The 27,606-nt window shown below is 45.2% G+C and overlaps 1 protein-coding gene across 2 annotated transcripts in view; it reads left to right on the top strand.

Moving 5' to 3' along the window:
• C1H2orf81 (chromosome 1 C2orf81 homolog) overlaps positions 1–25,102 on the top strand; it is a 104,597-nt gene extending 79,495 nt beyond the window's left edge. The window contains exons 1-4 of one of the 2 annotated variants that reach the window (XM_077280449.1): positions 12,024–12,142; positions 12,318–12,545; positions 23,819–24,025; positions 24,120–25,102. In XM_077280449.1, coding sequence (XP_077136564.1) covers positions 12,321–12,545; positions 23,819–24,025; positions 24,120–24,998 — 1,311 coding nt within the window. In that variant the 5' untranslated portion in view covers positions 12,024–12,142; positions 12,318–12,320 and the 3' untranslated portion in view covers positions 24,999–25,102. Of the gene's footprint in view, positions 1–12,023; positions 12,143–12,317; positions 12,546–23,818; positions 24,026–24,119 lie in introns of those variants that run through there. The other variant, XM_077280448.1, reaches the window with a different exon arrangement.
• The last annotated feature ends 2,504 nt before the right edge of the window (positions 25,103–27,606 follow it).

Raw genomic sequence — 27,606 nt, 5'->3', positions numbered from 1 at the left:
AAAACCATACGATTCCTGGTTCCTGTCCTCAGCCGAGGAAATGGAAGTGGATCTTCCCCTTGAAGAGAATCTTTTCTCAGTCCTCTTTCTCTTCCATTTATAGATCTGATCATTCTGAAAATCTGACTGGTCATGTTGATATTTTTTGGTTTTGCCCTCCACAATCTCCTTTTCCCATCTTTGTTGTTCCACATCAATATCGCTCTTCAACTTCAAAACTTTTTCATGGGTCAGCTGTTTATTAATATTGTCCTGTATAATTTTTAGTTCACTGTCAGTCACCCAAAGACATCTTATTAGACCCAATTAGTAATTCTACGAACATTTTAGAGCACTGAGAGGCTGCCCCCTCCCAGGCTCTAATACAATCTTCATTTTTAATGGGAAAAGAGGGGAAGACTTGGACTCTTAGGCCACGCGGAATAAGACCACATGCAACATACTTTTCTAGAAATGCCTTATTCCACCAAAGGCGGGTACGTTTCTTAAGCAACTCTTTATATCTCTTAATTCAACGTCATCTCTGGACTTCTGATCACTTAGGGCACCGGGACCCCCATCAAAAACTCTGTTCAACTGAGTACGCCACGTTTTCTCACGTTCACGAAAGTCCATCTGATCTGAGATGGATGCTGTGAAAACAGAAGATTATCAAACACAATATCTCAAATACAGGTATCATAGTACGATACCAAAAATTAGTCCCAGAAAAATTATATACCAGGACCTCACTGAATGGTATCCTATGGAGCTCCCTCATATTATCCAAACACCAGAAATTGGAGCAAAAAAACACAAAATATGTATATCATAAAATAATAAATTTTATTTTAAATGTATCATATAAAGGTAAGTATCACAAAATGAGTAATCAGAACAGAGCAAAAGATTAGGTTAAAGGTTCACCTTAAGGCCATGTGCACACGTTCAGGATTTTTCGCGTTTTTTTCGCTATAAAAACGTGATAAAAACGCGAAAAAAACGCTTACATATGCCTCCTATTATTTACAGGGTATTCTGCATTTTTTTGTGCAAATGTTGCGATTTTTTCCGTGAAAAAATCGCATCGCGGAAAAAAAGCAACATGTTCATTAAAAATGCGGAATTGCGGGGATTCCGCACACCTAGGAGTGCATTGATCTTCTTACTTCCCGCACGGGGCTATGCACACCATGCGGGAAGTAAGCAGATTATGTGCGGTTGGTACCCAGGGTGGAGGAGAGGAGACTCTCCTCCACGGACTGGGCACCGTATAATTGGTAAAAAAAAAAAGAATTAAAATAAATAGTGATATACTCACCCTCTGATGGCCCCCGGAGTGTTCCAGCCTCTCCGGTGCATGCTCTCTCTTCCGTTCCTATAGATGGTGTGGTTCAGGACCTGTGATGACGTCACTGTCTTGTGATTGGTCGCGTGACCGCTCATGTGACTCACGCGACCAATCACAAGCCGCGACGTCATCACAGGTCCTGAACCACACCGGCATCTATAGGAACGGACGCCGCTGAGGAGATCGTCTGGGTGAGTATAACCATTTTTTATTTTTTTTATTATTTTTAAACATTCTATCTTTTACTATAGATGCTGCATAAGCAGCATCTATAGTAACAAGTTGGTCACACTTGTCAAACAGTATGTTTGACAAGTGTGACCAACTTGTCAGTCAGTTTTCCAAGCGATGCTACAGATCGCTTGGAAAACTTTAGCATTCTGCAAGCTAATTACTCTTGCAGAATGCTAAAAAAACGCGAAAAAAACGGGAAAAAAAAAATGCGGATTTCTTGCAGAAAATTTCCGGTTTTCTTCAGGAAATTTCTGCAAGAAATCCGGACGTGTGAACATACCCTAAGTAATGGCACCCCGAGGACAAAGGCATGGAAATGTAGCTATCTCATATAGCCCAAACAGGGATCTATTTCAAATAAAGTGCCTAGTGCAGATAATTTCCTCCATAGCCTAAATGGTCACATAAGTCTCAAAAGATAAAATCCCATTGTGTCAAACAGCCATATGGCTAGTATAGTCTTGTAGCACTAAAGGATCTCCACCTGTTCTCTCGGAAGTTAGTTTTACGTAAACTTCATTCTAGATCAACTGTGGAACAGAATACGAGAATTATTACAGACCAAGAAGCATTAGAAATTTTGGAGGATTTGGAACGGGAGTCTGAACAGGAATCTGCAGGTATTTTGCCGCCACCTATTTTTTCCAAATCTACGACATTCCCCCCCGTCACTGTGCCCACAGGTTGATATCTTTACGAGCGCGGTTACGGAAGAATTTAAAATGATTATGAATAGTAGAAAGAGGGACAACTTTACAACCGCACAACGGAGGGCTCTTAAAGATCGTAAATCACTTGGTGACGTTGTCATTAAGTCAGCTGACAAGGGGGGGAATGTCGTTATTTGGCCGGTGGAGAAATATGAGAGGGAAGCTTTCAAACAATTGAGAGATAAGGACACATTTATCCAGTTAACACATAACCCTTTATCAGCATTTAGAGAGGAATTACTTTATCTTGGAGATGGCACGAGAGAGGGGTTATCTCCAAGAAAACATTGAATGGATTAGTAACAAAATGCCCTGTGGTCCCTACTTTTTATCTCTTGCCCAAGGTCCATAAGGATCCGGTCTCTCCCCGGGACGTCCGATTGTCTCTGGCATTGGAGGGCTATGTGATCCAATTTGTAAATTTATCGAACATTACCTGCACCCTCAGGTGGAGACACTGCCCTGCTATGTCAGGGACACTACGGACGTCCTGAGGCGATTAGATGGTATTTTCTTGACCCTGACGCACTTCTTGTTGTAGCAGATGTTGAATCGCTATATACGAGTATTGGCCGTGAGGATGGTTTGGAAGCTGCACGTTTTTATCTTGAGACCAGTAATTTGGAAGCTGATTTACGTGAGCTGGTGTTGGACCTTCTGCAATTCATTCTCCCACAATTTTTTTACGTTCAAGGATCGCTTCTTTCTCCAGAAGCGGGGTACAGCAATGGGGGCGGCATGTGCGCCCTCCTATGCTAACCTTTTTCTCGGTTTTTGGGAGAGGGGTCTGTTTTTGGATGGTGCATATGCCACTCCCCAGATCCTTGGATGGTTTAGGTTTATAGACGATGTTTTGTTTATTTGGCAGGGATCTGCCCTCGAGTTGGATCATTTCATGGTGGGTTTGAATTGCAGTGGGTCCAACATCAAGCTCGCCTATAACTTTGACAGAAGAAAAATTTCTTTTTTGGATGTTGAATTGAGGGTGCATGATGATGGATCTATACATACTGATCTATATCATAAAGAAACATCCATCAATTCACTTCTACATGCGGCCTCCTCACATCCTCAGTCCACAATTAATGCCATCCCTACTGGTCAGTATCTCCGGGCTCGGAGAATTTGTACTTCGGATGCATTCGGATCAGCTCTATCCTCACCTACTGTATCCTCACCCATCCCTTGTAGATTGTGAGCCTTCGCGGGCAGGGTCCTCACTCCTCCTGTACCAGTTATGACTTGTATTGTTCAAGATTATTGTACTTGTTTTTATTATGTATACCCCTCCTCACTTGTAAAGCGCCATGGAATAAATGGCGCTATAACAATAAATAATAATAATAATAATAATAATTATTTGAGAGGCAGGCTATGGACCTTGGGCAGAGATTCAGGGAGCGGGGATATAGTAACAGGAGCATCAAAAGGGGATATGTGAGTGCGAAAGCGACAAATCGTGGTGATCTCTTGGCTGGGCAAAGTAAGAAGAAGAAAAGTGGTGATGGAGCTATTCGCTTCATCTCCACATACAATCAACAATGGGATACTATGAGGAGAATCCTCAAGAAACACTGGCCAATCTTAATGACTAATCCCACTTTATGTCAGCAACTCTCAACTTCCCCTCTCATGACGTCATGTAGAGGTAGAAACCTGAAAGATGAACTGGTGACTAGTCACTATGTTCCAAAAAAGACAGTTCTCTTTAATTCTAAGGGAAAACGGAAGGGCTTTTTTCCCTGTGGAAATTGTTTGGCCTGTAAAAATCATCTTAAGGTACTGTCACACAGTACCATTTTGATCGCTACGACGGCACGATCCGTGACGTCGCAGCGATCGTATGATTATCGCTCCAGCGTCGTAGACTGCGGTCACACGTTGCAATCACGGCGCTGGAGCGATGCCGAAGTCCCCGGTAACCAGGGTAAACATCGGGTAACTAAGCGCAGGGCCGCGCTTAGTAACCCGATGTTTACCGTGGTTACCAGTGTAAACGTTAAAAAAACAAACAGTACATACTTACATTCCGGTGTCTGTCCCCCGGCGTTCTGCTTCTCTCCACTGTGTAAGCGCCATAGCCGGAAAGCACAGCGGTGACGTCAGACGTCACCGCTGTGCTCGCTTTCCGGCCGGCAGACGCTCACACAGTGGAGAGAAGCTGAGACGCTGGAGGACAGACACCGGAATGTGAGTATGTACTGTTTGTTTTTTTTACGTTTACGCTGGTAACCAGGGTAAACATCGGGTTACTAAGCGCGGCCCTGCGCTTAGTTACCCGATGTTTACCCTGGTTACAAGTGAACACATCGCTGGATCGCTGTCACACACAACGATCCAGCGATGTCAGCGGGTGATCAAGCGACGAAAGAAAGTTCCACACGATCTGCTACGACGTACGATTCTCAGCAGGATCCCTGATCGCTGCTGCGTGTCAGACACTGCGATATCGTAACGATATCGCTAGAACGTCACGAATCGTACCGTCGTAGCGATCAAAATGGTACTGTGTGACAGTACCCTTAGGTCCACGTCCTTCACGTCATTGAACGGCCTCAAAACATTTGAGATCAGGGACCATATCACATGCACGACCACACGTGTGGTGTACTATGCTCAATGCAGCTGTAATTTGGTCTACATTGGTTTAACATCCCGTGAAGTACGGGTCCGTCCTCGTGAACATGTGAGAGATATTGAGGCGGCTCGTGACGTGGATGACGTGGATTCTTTGAAAACAATCCCCAAACACTTCAAGCTGAAACACAAATGTAATTCTGGGGATTTGAAGATTTGGGGGATTGACTTTGTCCACATGGGTATATGCGGAGGAGACAGTGTGCGCATCCGGACACAAAAAGAATGCCGCTGGATTGTGACTCTGGATACAATGGCACCGGCGGGGCTAAATGAGCAGATGAGTTTCTCATCATTTTTCTAGTAGATGGACGTCATCTCTGGACTAATGATCCTTCCCCTTGTTTGTATTATGTTTTTATTTTTATTTGTCTTTTTTTATGGTTCGTTACACACTTGAACCTTTCACTGAATATCCTTATTGGAAATAATCATTATTGGAGAAGTGATTTATCATCTCCTCTCCTGAATTCACAGTCCTGGATGCACGGAATGGATTGGCACTGGATGTTCACTGGATGATTTATTATGTCCTGTTTAGCACTGATATTTACTATGTATATGTTTCTGCATTATTTATTATGATATGTCCTGCACTAGTTATTAGTTATTAATTGATATGTTGTCACGCTGATGTATGTTTATATATTGTCTTTTATTGTATTCTATGCCCTGTCACTTTAATGTATTTTGGATCCAGTTATATATTGTTTGTTTTTATGTATTAGTTCTTTTAATTATTCGGTCAAAATAATATGTACCTTTAAAGCTGGTGCTGGACACAGCAAATCCCGTTCTGCTCTAATGGGTGAGATTCAGGTCTTTAGTGTCACTGGTGCGCAGGTCTCTGATGTGGTCTCGGGCTGCGGCTGACGTCATCGGGGGTTTTCCCCATGACCCGCACCGCCATGATGGCGGCAGAGTGAAGCCACATGCGCCGCTGATTGTGACTATAGCTGTGTATATAAGATAGACAGCGGGGATCATTCACCGTCACTCTGCCCCCTGAGGAAGCTGTTGTGAAACGCGCGTTGGGGCACGTGGGTATCCCTATGGACAAAGATATGGGTAAGATCTACGGGTGGTTGCATGTCTCTTTCACTGGTTAGACTATACTAGCCATATGGCTGTTTGATTCAATGGGATTTTATCTTTTGAGACTTATGTGACCATTTAGGCTATGGATGAAATTATCTGCACTAGGCACTTTATTTGAATTAGATCCCTGTTTGGGCTATATGAGATAGCTACATTTCCATGCCTTTGTCCTTGGGGTGCCATTACTTAGGGTGCACCTTTAACCTAATCTTTTGCTCTGTTCTGATTACTCATTTTGTGCTAATTACCTTTATATGATACATTTTAAATAAAATTTATTATTTTATGATTATACATATTTTGGGATTTTTTTGCTCCAATTTCTGGCATTTGGATAATTTGAGGGAGCTCCATAGGATACCATTCATTGAGGTCCTAGTATAGAATTTTTCTGGGACTAATTTTAGGTATCGTACTATATCTGTATTTGAGATATTGTGTTTGATTCCCTTCTTATTATCAGTGTACTGCATTGTAGACATGTCCGCTCCTGAATTATCTTCTCCTCCAGATTGTAAACAGTGAGACATGTCCTCCTCAGAAGTCATCTGATCTTGTGTAGTAGATGTGAAGGGCAGGATCTGTGATCTTCTCCATTACTTCTGGTCTCTCTGTTGCTTAGATCACTGATACTTCCCTTCTTATTATCAGTGTACTGCATTGTAGACATGTCCGCTCCTGAATATCTTCTCCTCCAGATTGTAAACAGTGAGACATGTCCTCCTCAGAAGTCATCTGATCTTGTGTAGTAGATGTGAAGGGTGGGATCTGTGATCTTCTCCATTACTTCTGGTCTCTCTGTTGCTTAGATCACTGATACTTCCCTTCTTATTATCAGTGTACTGCATTGTAGACATGTCCGCTCCTGAATTATCTTCTCCTCCAGATTGTAAACAGTGAGACATGTCCTCCTCAGAAGTCATCTGATCTTGTGTAGCAGATGTGAAGGGCAGGATCTGTGATCTTCTCCATTACTTCTGGTCTCTCTGTTGCTTAGATCACTGATACTTCCCTTCTTATTATCAGTGTACTGCATTGTAGACATGTCCGCTCCTGAATTATCTTCTCCTCCAGATTGTAAACAATGAGACATGTCCTCCTCAGAAGTCATCTGATCTTGTGTAGTAGATGTGAAGGGCAGGATCTGTGATCTTCTCCATTACTTCTGATCTCTCTGTTGCTTAGATCACTGATACTTCCCTTCTTATTATCAGTGTACTGCATTGTAGACATGTCCGCTCCTGAATTATCTTCTCCTCCAGATTGTAAACAATGAGACATGTCCTCCTCAGAAGTCATCTGATCTTGTGTAGCAGATGTGAAGGGCAGGATCTGTGATCTTCTCCATTACTTCTGGTCTCTCTGTTGCTTAGATCACTGATACTTCCCTTCTTATTATCAGTGTACTGCATTGTAGACATGTCCGCTCCTGAATTATCTTCTCCTCCAGATTGTAAACAGTGAGACATGTCCTCCTCAGAAGTCATCTGATCTTGTGTAGTAGATGTGAAGGGCAGGATCTGTGATCTTCTCCATTACTTCTGGTCTCTCTGTTGCTTAGATCACTGATACTTCCCTTCTTATTATCAGTGTACTGCATTGTAGACATGTCCGCTCCTGAATTATCTTCTCCTCCAGATTGTAAACAATGAGACATGTCCTCCTCAGAAGTCATCTGATCTTGTGTAGTAGATGTGAAGGGCAGGATCTGTGATCTTCTCCATTACTTCTGGTCTCTCTGTTGCTTAGATCACTGATACTTCCCTTCTTATTATCAGTGTACTGCATTGTAGACATGTCCGCTCCTGAATTATCTTCTCCTCCAGATTGTAAACAGTGAGACATGTCCTCCTCAGAAGTCATCTGATCTTGTGTAGCAGATGTGAAGGGCAGGATCTGTGATCCTCTCCATTACTTCTGGTCTCTCTGTTGCTTAGATCACTGATACTTCCCTTCTTATTATCAGTGTACTGCATTGTAGACATGTCCGCTCCTGAATTATCTTCTCCTCCAGATTGTAAACAGTGAGACATGTCCTCCTCAGAAGTCATCTGATCTTGTGTAGTAGATGTGAAGGGCAGGATCTGTGATCTTCTCCATTACTTCTGGTCTCTCTGTTGCTTAGATCACTGATACTTCCCTTCTTATTATCAGTGTACTGCATTGTAGACATGTCCGCTCCTGAATTATCTTCTCCTCCAGATTGTAAACAATGAGACATGTCCTCCTCAGAAGTCATCTGATCTTGTGTAGTAGATGTGAAGGGCAGGATCTGTGATCTTCTCCATTACTTCTGGTCTCTCTGTTGCTTAGATCACTGATACTTCCCTTCTTATTATCAGTGTACTGCATTGTAGACATGTCCGCTCCTGAATTATCTTCTCCTCCAGATTGTAAACAATGAGACATGTCCTCCTCAGAAGTCATCTGATCTTGTGTAGTAGATGTGAAGGGCAGGATCTGTGATCTTCTCCATTACTTCTGGTCTCTCTGTTGCTTAGATCACTGATACTTCCCTTCTTATTATCAGTGTACTGCATTGTAGACATGTCCGCTCCTGAATTATCTTCTCCTCCAGATTGTAAACAATGAGACATGTCCTCCTCAGAAGTCATCTGATCTTGTGTAGCAGATGTGAAGGGCAGGATCTGTGATCCTCTCCATTACTTCTGGTCTCTCTGTTGCTTAGATCACTGATACTTCCCTTCTTATTATCAGTGTACTGCATTGTAGACATGTCCGCTCCTGAATTATCTTCTCCTCCAGATTGTAAACAGTGAGACATGTCCTCCTCAGAAGTCATCTGATCTTGTGTAGTAGATGTGAAGGGCAGGATCTGTGATCTTCTCCATTACTTCTGGTCTCTCTGTTGCTTAGATCACTGATACTTCCCTTCTTATTATCAGTGTACTGCATTGTAGACATGTCCGCTCCTGAATTATCTTCTCCTCCAGATTGTAAACAATGAGACATGTCCTCCTCAGAAGTTATCTGATCTTGTGTAGTAGATGTGAAGGGCAGGATCTGTGATCTTCTCCATTACTTCTGGTCTCTCTGTTGCTTAGATCACTGATACTTCCCTTCTTATTATCAGTGTACTGCATTGTAGACATGTCCGCTCCTGAATTATCTTCTCCTCCAGATTGTAAACAATGAGACATGTCCTCCTCAGAAGTCATCTGATCTTGTGTAGCAGATGTGAAGGGCAGGATCTGTGATCTTCTCCATTACTTCTGGTCTCTCTGTTGCTTAGATCACTGATACTTCCCTTCTTATTATCAGTGTACTGCATTGTAGACATGTCCGCTCCTGAATTATCTTCTCCTCCAGATTGTAAACAGTGAGACATGTCCTCCTCAGAAGTCATCTGATCTTGTGTAGTAGATGTGAAGGGCAGGATCTGTGATCTTCTCCATTACTTCTGGTCTCTCTGTTGCTTAGATCACTGATACTTCCCTTCTTATTATCAGTGTACTGCATTGTAGACATGTCCGCTCCTGAATTATCTTCTCCTCCAGATTGTAAACAATGAGACATGTCCTCCTCAGAAGTCATCTGATCTTGTGTAGTAGATGTGAAGGGCAGGATCTGTGATCTTCTCCATTACTTCTGGTCTCTCTGTTGCTTAGATCACTGATACTTCCCTTCTTATTATCAGTGTACTGCATTGTAGACATGTCCGCTCCTGAATTATCTTCTCCTCCAGATTGTAAACAATGAGACATGTCCTCCTCAGAAGTTATCTGATCTTGTGTAGTAGATGTGAAGGGCAGGATCTGTGATCTTCTCCATTACTTCTGGTCTCTCTGTTGCTTAGATCACTGATACTTCCCTTCTTATTATCAGTGTACTGCATTGTAGACATGTCCGCTCCTGAATTATCTTCTCCTCCAGATTGTAAACAATGAGACATGTCCTCCTCAGAAGTCATCTGATCTTGTGTAGTAGATGTGAAGGGCAGGATCTGTGATCTTCTCCATTACTTCTGGTCTCTCTGTTGCTTAGATCACTGATACTTCCCTTCTTATTATCAGTGTACTGCATTGTAGACATGTCCGCTCCTGAATTATCTTCTCCTCCAGATTGTAAACAATGAGACATGTCCTCCTCAGAAGTCATCTGATCTTGTGTAGTAGATGTGAAGGGCAGGATCTGTGATCTTCTCCATTACTTCTGGTCTCTCTGTTGCTTAGATCACTGATACTTCCCTTCTTATTATCAGTGTACTGCATTGTAGACATGTCCGCTCCTGAATTATCTTCTCCTCCAGATTGTAAACAATGAGACATGTCCTCCTCAGAAGTCATCTGATCTTGTATAGCAGATGTGAAGGGCAGGATCTGTGATCTTCTCCATTACTTCTGGTCTCTCTGTTGCTTAGATCACTGATACTTCCCTTCTTATTATCAGTGTACTGCATTGTAGACATGTCCGCTCCTGAATTATCTTCTCCTCCAGATTGTAAACAATGAGACATGTCCTCCTCAGAAGTCATCTGATCTTGTGTAGCAGATGTGAAGGGCAGGATCTGTGATCTTCTCCATTACTTCTGGTCTCTCTGTTGCTTAGATCACTGATACTTCCCTTCTTATTATCAGTGTACTGCATTGTAGACATGTCCGCTCCTGAATATCTTCTCCTCCAGATTGTAAACAATGAGACATGTCCTCCTCAGAAGTCATCTGATCTTGTGTAGTAGATGTGAAGGGCAGGATCTGTGATCTCCATTACTTCTGGTCTCTCTGTTGCTTAGATCACTGATACTTCCCTTCTTATTATCAGTGTACTGCATTGTAGACATGTCCGCTCCTGAATTATCTTCTCCTCCAGATTGTAAACAGTGAGACATGTCCTCCTCAGAAGTCATCTGATCTTGTGTAGCAGATGTGAAGGGCAGGATCTGTGATCCTCTCCATTACTTCTGGTCTCTCTGTTGCTTAGATCACTGATACTTCCCTTCTTATTATCAGTGTACTGCATTGTAGACATGTCCGCTCCTGAATTATCTTCTCCTCCAGATTGTAAACAATGAGACATGTCCTCCTCAGAAGTCATCTGATCTTGTGTAGCAGATGTGAAGGGCAGGATCTGTGATCTTCTCCATTACTTCTGATCTCTCTGTTGCTTAGATCACTGATACTTCCCTTCTTATTATCAGTGTACTGCATTGTAGACATGTCCGCTCCTGAATTATCTTCTCCTCCAGATTGTAAACAGTGAGACATGTCCTCCTCAGAAGTCATCTGATCTTGTGTAGTAGATGTGAAGGGTGGGATCTGTGATCTTCTCCAGGCTTTTGGTGTTGCCGACATTGTGCAGCATTGTAGATATATCCACTCCTGTAGTCTTTTCTCTCTGGACTGTGGTCTGTCTTCTCCTCTGAGTGATCTGATCTTGTCTAGAGGATGTGAAGGACAGAATCTGTGATCTTCTTTGTGACTTGTCTTCTTGGCTCTTCCGGCTTCTGGAGTTATAGCGTCCATTGGTACGGTACTTTCTCTCTTCATAGGAATCTAACACACTATGGATTTACCTACAATGGAAAAATAGCTGGAAGTTCCAGGTTATATCCTGATGGTTAGGAGTCTTGACCATTGTCCTGGTATATGAAGGAGCTATTACAAAATTTCTGTCAAGTGTCCTAATACTATTGGACCAGCCGGTATATAAGGGCAGTGGAGATCTCCTCCAGCTTTCACTAAAGCTCGTTCAATACTCGCTGAGGATAAGAGATCTTCTATCTGTATTTCTTCTTGGGGAGAACCCATTGTATCTCCAAATTTTCTCAAGTGGTGACCAAAAATGGCCACGGTATCTGTGATTCTTAATCTCTTCTTCCTCATGTGTTTACGCAGCTTATGTACAGCCAGCGTTGCCCTGTAGTGAGTCCTCCACCACATAATGTACAGCACCATGGAATTAATGGTGCTATATAAATAATAATAATAATGGGGTAATGCTGTGGACAGGCTTAGCTTTCTGCAGATGTTGTGTTTTTTTCTGTAGACTGGACGTTATGTTTCCTCCATTGTTGGAGGGCAGTGGTCACCTCTACTTGCAGTGATGTGTTTCTTCTTATCATCAGCTCAAGAGCAGACACACTTCCATTTTTTCTTTTCATGTTGTTACAAAGGTAAGAAGATCCATGTCCACCATCATTGCTCCGCTCCCCGGTCACTCCTAGTTTTTAAAGCTTACTCTGTGTTATCATGGAGAGATGACGCCATAGTCGGCTGCGGTCATCCTCTGGTAAATGCTGCATCACAGAAGTGAGGGAGTCATCGTCCATTATATCTTGTGTCCTGCAGGTCATGCCTCGTGTCTCTGTCTCCAAGTCTCGGGGGGACAAGTCCCGAACTGTGACCGTGGCTCCTCTCCCACCAGTGACCGTGGATATTATACCAGGACGCTTCACCGAGGATGACTGGATGTCCATGGTGACGGCTGAAGATGGAGAACATGTGGTGGGAGACATAGTAGATTCTCTGATCAGCCACGTCATGGAGGAGTGCCTGACAGTCTATCTCCAGCAGCAGGTACACGTAACCAAGAGGAGGATGTAAGAAACGGGAAGCGGTCTATGGAGTAATGGGATGGATGATGTGGGGCAGTGGGGGGAGTTATATGGAGTAATGGGATGGATGATGTGGGGCAGTGGGAGGAGTACTGGGATGGATGATGTGGAGTAGTGGGAGGAGTTATATGGAGTAATGGGATGGATGATGTGGGGCAGTGGGAGGAGTTATATGGAGTAATGGGATGGATGATGTGGGGCAGTGGGAGGAGTTATGGGATGGATGATGTGGAGTAGTGGGAGGAGTTATATGGAGTAATGGGATGGATTATGTGGGGTAGTGGGAGGAGTACTGGGATGGATGATGTGGGGCAGTGGGAGGAGTTATATGGAGTAATGGGATGGATTATGTGGGGTAGTGGGAGGAGTTATATGGAGTAATGGGATGGATGATGTGGGGTAGTGGGAGGAGTTATATGGAGTAATGGGATGGATGATGTTGAGTAGTGGGAGGAGTTATATGGAGTAATGGGATGGATTATGTGGGGTAGTGGGAGGAGTTATATGGAGTAATGGGATGGATGATGTGGGAGGAGTTATATGGAGTAATGGGATGGATGATGTGGGGCAGTGGGGGGAGTTATGGGATGGATGATGTGGAGTAGTGGGAGGAGTTATATGGAGTAATGGGATGGATTATGTGGGGTAGTGGGAGGAGTACTGGGATGGATGATGTGGGGTAGTGGGAGGAGTACTGGGATGGATGATGTGGAGTAATAGGAGGAGTTATGGGATGGATGATGTGGGGTAGTGGGAGGAGTTATATGGAGTAATGGGATGGATGATGTGGGGCAGTGGGGGGAGTTATGGGATGGATGATGTGGAGTAGTGGGAGGAGTTATATGGAGTAATGGGATGGATTATGTGGGGTAGTGGGAGGAGTACTGGGATGGATGATGTGGAGTAATAGGAGGAGTTATGGGATGGATTATGTGGGGTAGTGGGAGGAGTTATGGGATGGATGATGTGGGGTAGTAGGAGGAGTACTGGGATGGATGATGTGGGGTAGTGGGAGGAGTACTGGGATGGATGATGTGGGGTAGTGGGAGGAGTTATGGGATGGATGATGTGGAGTAGTGGGAGGAGTTATGGGATGGATGATGTGGAGTAGTGGGAGGAGTTCTATAGAGTAATGGGATGGATTATGTGGGGTAGTGGGAGGAGTTATGGGATAGATGATGTGGGGTAGTGGGAGGAGTTCTATGGAGTAATGGGATGGATTATGTGGGGTAGTGGGAGGAGTTATGGGATGGATTATGTGGGGTAGTGGGAGGAGTTATGGGATGGATGATGTGGAGTAGTGGGAGGAGTTATATGGAGTAATGGGATGGATTATGTGGGGTAGTGGGAGGAGTTATATGGAGTAATGGGATGGATTATGTGGGGTAGTGGGAGGAGTTATGGGATGGATGATGTGGAGTAGTGGGAGGAGTTATATGGAGTAATGGGATGAATTATGTGGGGTAGTGGGAGGAGTTATGGGATGGATGATGTGGGGTAGTGGGAGGAGTTATGGCATGGATGATGTGGAGTAGTGGGAGGAGTTATGGGATGGATGATGTGGAGTAGTGGGAGGAGTTATATGGAGTAATGGGATGGATTATGTGGGGTAGTGGGAGGAGTTATATGGAGTAATGGGATGGATTATGTGGGGTAGTGGGAGGAGTTATGGGATGGATGATGTGGAGTAGTGGGAGGAGTTATATGGAGTAATGGGATGGATTATGTGGGGTAGTGGGAGGAATTATGGGATGGATGATGTGGGGTAGTGGGAGGAGTTATGGGATGGATGATGTGGAGTAGTGGGAGGAGTTATGGGATGGATGATGTGGAGTAGTGGGAGGAGTTATATGGAGTAATGGGATGGATTATGTGGGGTAGTGGGAGGAGTTATATGGAGTAATGGGATGGATTATGTGGAGTAGTGGGAGGAGTTATGGGATGGATGATGTGGAGTAGTGGGAGGAGTTATATGGAGTAATGGGATGGATTATGTGGGGTAGTGGGAGGAGTTATGGGATGGATGATGTGGAGTAGTGGGAGGAGTTATATGGAGTAATGGGATGGATGATGTGGGGTAGTGGGAGGAGTTATGGGATAGATGATGTGGAGTAGTGGGAGGAGTTATATGGAGTAATGGGATGGATTATGTGGAGGGGGTTATGGGATGGATGATGTGGAGTAGTGGGAGGAGTTATATGGAGTAATGGGATGGATTATGTGGAGTAGTGGGAGGAGTTATGGGATGGATGATGTGGAGTAGTGGGAGGAGTTATATGGAGTAATGGGATGGATTATGTGGGGTAGTGGGAGGAGTTATGGGATGGATGATGTGGAGTAGTGGGAGGAGTTATATGGAGTAATGGGATGGATGATGTGGGGTAGTGGGAGGAGTTATGGGATAGATGATGTGGAGTAGTGGGAGGAGTTATATGGAGTAATGGGATGGATGATGTGGGGTAGTGGGAGGAGTTATGGGATGGATGATGTGGAGTAGTGGGAGGAGTTCTATGGAGTAATGGGATGGATTATGTGGGGTAGTGGGAGGAGTTATGGGATGGATGATGTGGAGTAGTGGGAGGAGTTATATGGAGTAATGGGATGGATTATGTGGGGTAGTGGGAGGAGTACTGGGATGGATTATGTGGAGTAATAGGAGGAGTTATGGGATGGATTATGTTGAGTAGTGGAGTAGTTATGGGATGGATTATGTGGAGAAATAGGAGTTATGGAGTAATGGGATGGATGATGTGGAGTAGTGGGAGGAGTTATGGGATGGATGATGTGGAGTAGTGGGAGGAGTTATATGGAGTAATGGGATGGATGATGTGGAGTAGTGGGAGGAGTTATATGGAGTAATGGGATGGATGATGTGGAGTAGTGGGAGGAGTTATATGGAGTAATGGGATGGATTATGTGGGGTAGTGGGAGGAGTTATGGGATGGATGATGTGGGGTAGTGGGAGGAGTTATGGCATGGATGATGTGGAGTAGTGGGAGGAGTTATGGGATGGATGATGTGGAGTAGTGGGAGGAGTTATATGGAGTAATGGGATGGATTATGTGGAGTAGTGGGAGGAGTTATATGGAGTAATGGGATGGATTATGTGGGGTAGTGGGAGGAGTTATGGGATGGATGATGTGGAGTAGTGGGAGGAGTTATATGGAGTAATGGGATGGATTATGTGGGGTAGTGGGAGGAGTTATGGGATGGATGATGTGGAGTAGTGGGAGGAGTTATATGGAGTAATGGGATGGATTATGTGGGGTAGTGGGAGGAGTTATGGGATGGATGATGTGGAGTAATAGGAGTTATGGAGTAATGGGATGGATGATGTGGAGTAGTGGGAGGAGTTATGGGATGGATGATGTGGAGTAGTGGGAGGAGTTATATGGAGTAATAGGATGGATTATGTGGGGTAGTGGGAGGAGTTATATGGAGTAATGGGATGGATTATGTGGGGTAGTGGGAGGAGTTATGGGATGGATGATGTGGAGTAGTGGGAGGAGTTATATGGAGTAATGGGATGGATTATGTGGGGTAGTGGGAGGAGTTATGGGATGGATGATGTGGAGTAGTGGGAGGAGTTATATGGAGTAATGGGATGGATTATGTGGGGTAGTGGGAGGAGTTATGGGATGGATGATGTGGAGTAATAGGAGGAGTTATTGGATGGATTATGTTGAGTAGTGGAGTAGTTATGGGATGGATTATGTGGAGAAATAGGAGTTATGGAGTAATGGGATGGATGATGTGGAGTAGTGGGAGGAGTTATATGGAGTAATAGGATGGATTATGTGGGGTAGTGGGAGGAGTTATATGGAGTAATGGGATGGATTATGTGGGGTAGTGGGAGGAGTTATGGAGTAATGGGATGGATTATGTGGGGTAGTGGGAGGAGTTATGGGATGGATGATGTGGGGTAGTGGGAGGAGTTATATGGAGTAATGGGATGGATTATGTGGGGTAGTGGGGGGGGTTATGGGATGGATGATGTGGAGTAAAAGGAGGAGTTATGTGGAGTAGTGGGATGGATGATGTGGAGTAGTGGGAGGAGTTATAGGATGGATGATGTGGAGTAGTGGGAGGAGTTATATGGAGTAATGGGATGGATTATGTGGGGTAGTGGGAGGATTTATGGGATGGATGATGTGGGGTAGTGGGAGGAGTTATGGGATGGATGATGTGGAGTATTGGGAGGAGTTATGGGATGGATGATGTGGAGTAGTGGGAGGAGTTATATGGAGTAATGGGATGGATTATGTGGAGTAGTGGGAGGAGTTATATGGAGTAATGGGATGGATTATGTGGGGTAGTGGGGGGGGTTATGGGATGGATTATGTGGGGTAGTGGGAGGAGTTATATGGAGTAATGGGATGGATTATGTGGGGTAGTGGGAGGAGTTATGGGATGGATGATGTGGAGTAGTGGGAGGAGTTATATGGAGTAATGGGATGGATTATGTGGGGTAGTGGGAGGAGTTATGGGATGGATGATGTGGAGTAGTGGGAGGAGTTATATGGAGTAATGGGATGGATTATGTGGGGTAGTGGGAGGAGTTATGGGATGGATGATGTGGAGTAGTGGGAGGAGTTATGGGATGGATGATGTGGAGTAGTGGGAGGAGTTATGGGATGGATGATCTGGAGTAGTGGGAGGAGTTCTGGGATAGATGATGTGGAGTAGTGGGAGGAGTTCTATGGAGTAATGGGATGGATTATGTGGGGTAGTGGGAGGAGTTATGGGATGGATGATGTGGAGTAGTGGGAGGAGTTATATGGAGTAATGGGATGGATTATGTGGGGTAGTGGGGGGGTTATGGGATGGATGATGTGGGGTAGTGGGAGGAGTTATGGGATGGATGATGTGGAGTAGTGGGAGGAGTTCTATGGAGTAATGGGATGGATTATGTGGGGTAGTGGGAGGACTTATGGGATGGATGATCTGGAGTAGTGGGAGGAGTTATGGGATAGATGATGTGGAGTAGTGGGAGGAGTTCTATGGAGTAATGGGATGGATTATGTGGGGTAGTGGGAGGAGTTATGTGGAGTAGTGGGATGGATTATGTGGGGTAGTGGGAGGAGTTATGGGATGGATGATGTGGAGTAGTGGGAGGAGTTATATGGAGTAATGGGATGGATGATGTGGGGTAGTGGGAGGAGTTATATGGAGTAATGGGATGGATTATGTGGGGTAGTGGGAGGAGTTATGGGATGGATGATGTGGAGTAGTGGGAGGAGTTATATGGAGTAATGGGATGGATTATGTGGGGTAGTGGGGGCGTTATGGGATGGATGATGTGGAGTAAAAGGAGGAGTTATGTGGAGTAGTGGGATGGATGATGTGGAGTAGTGGGAGGAGTTATAGGATGGATGATGTGGAGTAGTGGGAGGAGTTATATGGAGTAATGGGATGGATTATGTGGGGTAGTGGGAGGAGTTATGGGATGGATGATGTGGGGTAGTGGGAGGAGTTATGGGATGGATGATGTGGAGTAGTGGGAGGAGTTATGGGATGGATGATGTGGAGTAGTGGGAGGAGTTATATGGAGTAATGGGATGGATTATGTGGAGTAGTGGGAGGAGTTATATGGAGTAATGGGATGGATTATGTGGGGTAGTGGGGGGGTTATGGGATGGATTATGTGGGGTAGTGGGAGGAGTTATATGGAGTAATGGGATGGATTATGTGGTGTAGTGGGAGGAGTTATGGGATGGATGATGTGGGGTAGTGGGAGGAGTTATATGGAGTAATGGGATGGATTATGTGGGGTAGTGGGAGGAGTTATGGGATGGATGATGTGGAGTAGTGGGAGGAGTTATATGGAGTAATGGGATGGATTATGTGGGGTAGTGGGAGGAGTTATGGGATGGATGATGTGGAGTAGTGGGAGGAGTTATGGGATGGATGATGTGGAGTAGTGGGAGGAGTTATGGGATGGATGATGTGGGGTAGTGGGAGGAGTTCTATGGAGTAATGGGATGGATTATGTGGGGTAGTGGGAGGACTTATGGGATGGATGATCTGGAGTAGTGGGAGGAGTTATGGGATAGATGATGTGGAGTAGTGGGAGGAGTTCTATGGAGTAATGGGATGGATTATGTGGGGTAGTGGGAGGAGTTATGGGATGGATGATGTGGAGTAGTGGGAGGAGTTATATGGAGTAATGGGATGGATTATGTGGGGTAGTGGGGGGGGTTATGGGATGGATGATGTGGGGTAGTGGGGGGAGTTATGGGATGGATGATGTGGAGTAGTGGGAGGAGTTATGGGATGGATGATGTGGAGTAGTGGGAGGAGTTCTATGGAGTAATGGGATGGATTATGTGGGGTAGTGGGAGGACTTATGGGATGGATGATCTGGAGTAGTGGGAGGAGTTATGGGATAGATGATGTGGAGTAGTGGGAGGAGTTCTATGGAGTAATGGGATGGATTATGTGGGGTAGTGGGAGTAGTTATGTGGAGTAGTGGGATGGATTATGTGGAGTAGTGGGAGGAGTTATGGGATGGATGACGTGGAGTAGTGGGAGGAGTTATGGGATGGATGATGTGGAGTAGTGGGAGGAGTTCTATGGAGTAATGGGATGGATTATGTGGGGTAGTGGGGGGTTATGGGATGGATGATGTGGAGTAAAAGGAGGAGTTATGTGGAGTAGTGGAATGGATTATGTGGAGTAGTGGGAGGAGTTATGGGATGGATTATGTTGAGTAGTGGAGTAGTTATGGGATGGATTATGTGGAGAAATAGGAGTTATGGAGTAATGAGATGGATCATGTGGAGTAATAGGACGAGTTATGTGGAGTAGTGGGATGGATTATGTGGAGTTATAGGAGGAGTTATGGGATGGATTATGGGGAGTAGTGGGAGGAGTTATGGGATGGATTATGTGGAGTAATAGGAGGAGTTATGTGGAGTAGTGGGATGGATTATGTGGAGTAGTGGGAGGAGTTATGGGATGGATGATGTGGAGTAGTGGGAGGAGTTATATGGAGTAATGGGATGGATTATGTGGCGTAGTGGGGGGAGTTATGGGATAGATTAATAGGAGGAGTTATATGGAGTAATGTGATGGATTATGTGGGGTAGTGGGAGGAGTTATGGGATGGATGATGTGGAGTAAAAGGAGGAGTTATGTGAAGTAGTGGGATGGATTATGTGGAGTAATAGGAGGAGTTATGGGATGGATTATGTTGAGTAGTGGAGTAGTTATGGGATGGATTATGTGGAGAAATAGGAGTTATGGAGTAATGAGATGGATCATGTGGAGTAATAGGACGAGTTATGTGGAGTAGTGGGATGGATTATGTGGAGTTATAGGAGGAGTTATGGGATGGATTATGTGGAGTAGTGGGAGGAGTTATGGGATGGATTATGTGGAGTAATAGGAGGAGTTATGGAGTAATGGGGTGGATCATGTGGAGTAATAGGACGAGTTATGTGGAGTAATGGGATGGATTATGTGGAGTAATAGGAGTTATATGGAGTAATGGGATGGATTATGTGGAGTAATAGGAGGAGTAATGGGATGGATTATTTGAAGTAATAGGAGGAGTTATGGGATGGATTATGTGGAGTAGTGGGAGGAGTTATGGGATGAATTATGTGGAGTAATAGGAGGAGTTATGGAGTAATGGGATGGATCATGTGGAGTAGTGGGAGGAGTAATGGGATGGATCATGTGGAGTAATAGGACGAGTTATGTGGAGTAATGGGATGGATTATGTGGAGTAATAGGACGAGTTATGTGGAGTAATGGGATGGATTATGTGGAGTGATTGGACGAGATATATGGAGTAATGGGATGGATTATGTGGAGTAATAGGACGAGTTATGTGGAGTAATGGGATGGATTATGTGGAGTGATAGGACGAGATATATGGAGTAATGGGATGGATTATGTGGAGTGATAGGACGAGTTATGTGGAGTAATGGGATGGATTATGTGGAGTGATAGGACGAGATATATGGAGTAATGGGATGGATTATGTGGAGTAATAGGACGAGTTATGTGGAGTAATGGGATGGATTATGTGGAGTGATAGGACGAGTTATGTGGAGTAATGGGATGGATTATGTGGAGTGATAGGACGAGTTATGTGGAGTAATGGGATGGATTATGTGGAGTAATAGGACGAGTTATGTGGAGTAATGGGATGGATTATGTGGAGTAATAGGACGAGTTATGTGGAGTAATGGGATGGATTATGTGGAGTGATAGGACGAGATATATGGAGTAATGGGATGGATTATGTGGAGTAATAGGACGAGTTATGTGGAGTAATGGGATGGATTATGTGGAGTGATAGGAGGAGTAATGGGATGGATTATGTGGAGTGATAGGAGGAGTAATGGGATGGATTATTTGAAGTAATGGGATGGATTATTTGAAGTAATAGGAGGAGTTATGGAGTAATGGGGTGGATCATGTGGAGTAATAGGACGAGTTATGTGGAGTAATGGGATGGAGTAATAGGAGTTATATGGAGTAATGGGATGGATTATGTGGAGTAATAGGATGAGTAATGGGATGGATTATTTTAAGTAATACAGTAATGGGATGGATTATTTGGAGTAATGGGATGGATTATTTGAAGTAATAGGAGGAGTTATGGGATGGATTATGTGGAGTAGTGGGAGGAGTTATGGGATGGATTATGTGGAGTAATAGGAGAAGTTATGGAGTAATGGGATGGATCATGTGGAGTAGTGGGAGGAGTAATGGGATGGATCATGTGGAGTAATAGGACGAGTTATGTGGAGTAATGGGATGGATTATGTGGAGTAATAGGACGAGTTATGTGGAGTAATGGGATGGATTATTTGAAGTAATGGGATGGATTATGTTGAGTAGTGGAGTAGTTATGGGATGGATTATGTGGAGAAATAGGAGTTATGGAGTAATGGGATGGATCATGTGGAGTAATAGGACAAGTTATGTGGAGTAATGGGATGGATTATGTGGAGTAATAGGAGGAGTTATGGGATGGATTATGTGGAGTAATAGGAGGAGTTATGGAGTAATGGGATGGATTATGTGGAGTTATAGGAGGAGTTATGGGATGGATTATGTGGAGTAATAGGAGGAGTTATGGAGTAATGGGATGGATTATGTGGAATAATAGGACGAGTTATGTGGAGTAGTGGGATGGATTATGTGGAGTTATAGGAGGAGTTATGGGATGGATTTTGTGGAGTAATAGGAGGAGTTATGGAGTAATGGGATGGATTATGTGGAATAATAGGACGAGTTATGTGGAGTAGTGGGATGGATTATGTGGAGTTATAGGAGGAGTTATGGGATGGATTATGTGGAGTAATAGGAGGAGTTATGGAGTAATGGGATGGATTATGTGGAGTAATAGGAGGAGTAATGGGATGGATTATTTGAAGTAATACAGTAATGGGATGGATTATTTGGAGTAATGGGATGGATTATTTGAAGTAATAGGAGAAGTTATGGGATGGATTATGTGGAGTAGTGGGAGGAGTTATGGAGTAATGGGATGGATCATGTGGAGTAATAGGACGAGTTATGTGGAGTAATGGGATGGATTATGTGGAGTAATAGGACGAGTTATGTGGAGTAATGGGATGGATTATGTGGAGTGATAGGAGGAGTAATGGGATGGATTATTTGAAGTAATGGGATGGATTATTTGAAGTAATAGGAGGAGTTATGGGATGGATTATGTGGAGTAGTGGGAGGAGTTATGGGATGGATTATGTGGAGTAATAGGAGGAGTTATGGAGTAATGGGATGGATCATGTGGAGTAATAGAACGAGTTATGTGGAGTAATGGGATGGAGTAATAGGAGTTATATGGAGTAATGGGATGGATTATGTGGAGTAATAGGAGGAGTTATGGAGTAATGGGATGGATTATGTGGAGTAATAGGAGGAGTAATGGGATGGATTATTTGAAGTAATAAAGTAATGGGATGGATTATTTGGAGTAATGGAGTAAGGGGATGGATTATTTGGAGTAATAGGAGGAGTAATGGGATGGATTATGTGGGGTAGTGGGAGGAGTTATGGGATGGATCATGTGGAGTAAGAGGACGAGATATATGGAGTAATGGGATGGATTATGTGGAGTAATAGGACGAGTTATGTGGAGTAATGGGATGGATTATGTGGAGTAATAGGAGGAGTAATGGGATGGATTATTTGAAGTAATAAAGTAATGGGATGGATTATTTGGAGTAATGGAGTAAGGGGATGGATTATTTGGAGTAATAGGAGGAGTAATGGGATGGATTATGTGGGGTAGTGGGAGGAGTTATGGGATGGATGATGTGGAGTAGTGGGAGGAGTTATGTGGAGTAGTGGGATGGATTATGTGGAGTAATAGGAGGAGTTATGGGATGGATGATGTGGAGTAATAGGAGGAGTTATGTGGAGTAATGGGATAGAATATGTGGAGTAGTGGGAGGAGTTATGGGATGGATTTAATAGGCATTATATGGAGTAATGGGATGGATTATGTGGGGTAGTTGGAGGAGTTATGGGATGGATGATGTGGAGTAATAGGAGGAGTTATATGGAGTAATGGGATGGATTATGTGGAGTAGTGGGAGGAGTAATGGGATGGATCATGTGGAGTAATAGGAGGAGTTATGTGGAGTAATGGGATGGATTATGTTGAGCAATAGGAGGAGTTATGGGTTGGATTATGTGGAGTAATAGGAGGAGTTATGGAGTAATGGGATGGATCATGTGGAGTAATAGGAGGAGTTATGTGGAGTAATGGGATGGATTATGTGGAGTAATAGGAGGAGTTATGGGATGGATTATGTGGAGTAGTGGGAGGAGTTAATGGATGGATTATGTGGAGTAATAGGAGGAGTTATGGAGTAATGGGATGGATCATGTGGAGTAATAGGACGAGTTATGTAGAGTAATGGGATGGAGTAATAGGAGTTATATGAAGTTATGGGATGGATTTTGTGAAGTAATAGGAGGAGTAATGGGATGGATTATTTGAAGTAATAAAGTAATGGGATGGATTATTTGGAGTAATGGAGTAATGGGATGGATTATTTGGAGTAATAGGAGGAGTAATGGGATGGATTAATAGGATTAGATATATGGAGTAATAAGAGGAGATGTATAGCATAAGTAGAAGAGTTATGTGGAGTAGTGGGATGGATTAGGAGGAGTTATGAGTTATGTGGAGCAATATGAGAGGTTATATTAATAGGTAGAGTTATAGGTGGATATGTTTGGTTTCAGGTGATCCCATTTACCATAAGTCAGGCGCGAGATGCCATGTTGCAGATTGTACAGTGGACATTTGTGCCCAGAGATGAGGGGAACGACAAGCCTGATACAGAAAGCACCTGGCAGGAAGAACCACATCCATGTCCACATGACTCCTGGGCACAAGGCTGTGTCCCAGTCACCCAGCCTGCCCAAACACCCCACTTCAGTCAGTCTCAGGTATGTGAAAGTCTCCAACTTATTGTCCATATACAACAATAGATGTTACTGAAGTCCACATTTTGAATATTAAACACCTTCTGGATTTTCTCAGATATCCCTCAAGCACGCCTTTACTGATATCCCAGAGGAGACCCCACAGACAGGAGAATCTCCAAGGGCGGAAGAGGACCCTCCTCAGTCTTCACAGGAACAAGTACCCATCCCCAAAATCTCTGCACCCCCATCCTCCCAGCCAATTATAAAACCTACTCCCCCTACTACAGCTCCAAAGACTAGGCCTTTTTACCGTCCCCATCGCGGTCCCCTCCGATCAGCCGGCCTGAAGAACATCACTAAATCTCTCGAGGAAATGGAGAAGGAGATGTTACTGAAGAAACTTGATAAGAAGGAAAGTGATGAGATCATTGACATTCTTCCCACCTCCCTACACAACATCCTAAAGATCCAGCTGGGGAGACCCCCACAGAAAAAGGACGTGATCTATGACCATGCCGGCAATGTCCTTTCTGTGCCTAAGGTTGAACTCTGCAAACTCCCCCAGCATCATGTGCATACCCGGATAGAAGTTCTGGACATCAGCACGGAGACTAAGAAATCACTGATCAGCAGGAAACGCAGAGAGGCGTCTGTCAAAAGACCTCATTTCAGCTTTTCATCCAGTGACCCCCCAACTCTCCATGATAACATTTTAGCCACACAGCTCACCACAGGAATAGAGGATGGCCAGGCCCCTGCGTCCATACTTCTGGACACCATGCCACTGACTCATGGGGTAATACTGAGAAAGGGGGATGCCACAGAACGAGGCTCTATGTACAGTCTGCGACAGAGGGAAGTTATCAGCAAGAAGGACAGAAGAGATCTGAGGCCAATCCAACCCTCCATTCCTCTACCAAGTCTTGCAGTGGAGCAAGTCCTAAAGAACAGCGTCCCTCAGGTTGAGCGGCTCATCTCCTTCATCTCGCACTGAGCCTCATTTCCATATTTTCTTTGCGCCATATAGTCCCATATAACCTGCACTGTCACGAGGCCAACTGTAAATCAGCAGATCTAATAAAACTAATGTTTCCTTTAGTTATATCACTTATGGAAAGGATGGCATGGAGCAGCACAGTTGTTCAGGAGAGGAGCATGCTGTTACTGTGGGTGGTCAATGACCAAAGGTCAGCTTCTGATGTGCCTCTCCTATCTGCTAGCCCCTGCTGTGCTGCTCCCAACCGCCAACTCCTGTTGTACTCATTTCATCCAGTGGCCCCTGGTGTGCTGCACCCATGCTCTAACTCCTGGTGTGCCTGCTCCCTTACTCTAGTGTCTGGTGGGCTCCTCCCATACTCGTGTGCCGCTCCCTTACTCTAGTGCCTGGTGGGCTCCACCAATGCTCTAACTCCTGGGGTGCCGCTCCCTTACTCTAGTGTCTGGTGGGCTCCTCCCGTCCGATGGCCTCTGGTGTACCTGCTCCCTTACTCTAGTGCCTGGTGGGCTCCTCCCATACTTGTGTGCCGCTCCCTTACTCTAGTGCCTGGTGGGCTCCTCACACCCGATGGCCTCTGGTGTACCTGCTCCCTTACTCTAGTGCCTGGTGGGCTCCTCCCATACTCATGTGCAGCTCCCTTACTCTAGTGCCTGGTGGGCTCCTCACACCCGATGGCCTCTGGTGTGCCGCTCCCTTACTCTAGTGCCTGGTGGGCTCCTCCCATACTCATGTGCCGCTCCCTTACTCTAGTGCCTGGTGGGCTCCTCACACCCGATGGCCTCTGGTGTACCTGCTCCCTTACTCTAGTGCCTGGTGGGCTCCTCCCATACTCATGCGCCGCTCCCTTACTCTAGTGCCTGGTATACTCCCATCCGATGGCCTCTGGTGTACCTGCTCCCTTACTCTAGTGCCTGGTATGCTCCTCCCATACTCGTGTGCCGCTCCCTTACTCTAGTGCCTGGTATGCTCCTCCCATACTCGTGTGCCGCTCCCTTACTCTAGTGCCTGGTATGCTCCTCCCATACTCGTGTGCCGCTCCCTTACTCTAGTGCCTGGTATGCTCCTCCCATACTCATGTGCCGCTCCCTTACTCTAGTGCCTGGTATGCTCCTCCCATACTCATGTGCCGCTTCCTTACTCTAGTGCCTGGTATGCTCCTCCCATACTCATGTGCCGCTTCCTTACTCTAGTGCCTGGTGGGCTCCACCAATGCTCTAACTCCTGGTGTGCCGCTCCCTTACTCTAGTGTCTGGTGGGCTCCTCCCATACTCATGTGCCGCTCCCTTACTCTAGTGCCTGGTATGCTCCCATCCGATGGCCTCTGGTGTACCTGCTCCCTTACTCTAGTGCCTGGTGTACCTACCCCTATACTCTAGTCAGTGCCTAGTGTACCCGCTTCCATACTCAAGTGCAGTGCTGCCCAACCTTTCTGACCTTGAGAGCCACTTTCAGCACTGAGAGAGGGTCGCGAGCCACATTCAGCTCCCACCCCCTTCAAAGTAGGGTCAACAGGTATAATGATAACCAAAGCTTTTCAACAGAAATCACTCCAGAGCAGTACACTCAGATCCAGGGGTTCCCACAATACCCCCATTCAGTATTCTCCCCACACACTGTCACATCCAGCTTTGAGCACCTCCTCTAACAGGTAGTACAAACCTCCAGCCTATCGTACCTAAAACATCTCTAAACCCCTAAGACCAGTAAATGTGCATCCAGATCTGCAATTCTGTGCAGGGCTACTCACAAAATTCACCATTTTGAAATGCGGTCTTCTTACCTGTTTGCTAGACCTGGACCTAATGCATCAAGCTGGCAGACAGTCGCGAGCCACAATTCATGGGGCCGCGAGCCACAATTCATGGGGCCGCGAGCCACATGTGGCTCCCGAGCTACAGATTGGGGAGCCCTGCTCTAGTGGCTGGTTGGCTCCTTCCATACTCTAGAGGCTGGTGTATCTGCTTCCATACTCTAGTGCAGTGTTTCCCAAACTCCAGTCCTCACGGACCCCACGGGTCATGTTTTCAGGATTTCTTTAGTATTGCGCAAATAGTGGAAGTATCATCAAGGCATCAGGAATTGTCTCACTTGTGCAATACTATGGAAATCCTGAAAACATGAGGATGTTGAACATGGAGTTTGGGAAATACTGCTCTAGTGGCTGGTGGGCTCCTTCCATACTCTAGAGGCTGGTGTAGCTGCTTCCATAGTCTAGTGGGTGGTGTTCTGCACCCATACTCGAGAGGCTGGCAGGCTCCTCACAAACTCTAGAGGCTGGTGTGCCGCTCCCATACTCTACAGGCTGCTGTGCCGCTCCCATACTCTACAGGCTGGTGTGCCGCTCCCATACTCTACAGGCTGCTGTGCCGCTCCCATACTCCACAGGCTGCTGTGCCGCTCCCATACTCTAGAGGCTGGTGCGCCGCTCCCATACGGTACAGACTGGTGTGCCGCTCCCATACTCTAGAGGCTGGTGTGCCGCTCCCATACGGTACAGACTGGTGTGCCGCTCCCATACTCTACAGGCTGCTGTGCCGCTCCCATACTCTACAGGCTGGTGTGCCGCTCCCATACTCTACAGGCTGGTGTGCCGCTCCCATACGGT

This window comes from Ranitomeya variabilis, chromosome 1, assembly GCF_051348905.1.
Source record: "Ranitomeya variabilis isolate aRanVar5 chromosome 1, aRanVar5.hap1, whole genome shotgun sequence".
Classification (NCBI taxonomy): Eukaryota; Metazoa; Chordata; class Amphibia; order Anura; family Dendrobatidae; genus Ranitomeya; species Ranitomeya variabilis.
This window is presented reverse-complemented; position numbering and strand designations above follow the sequence as displayed.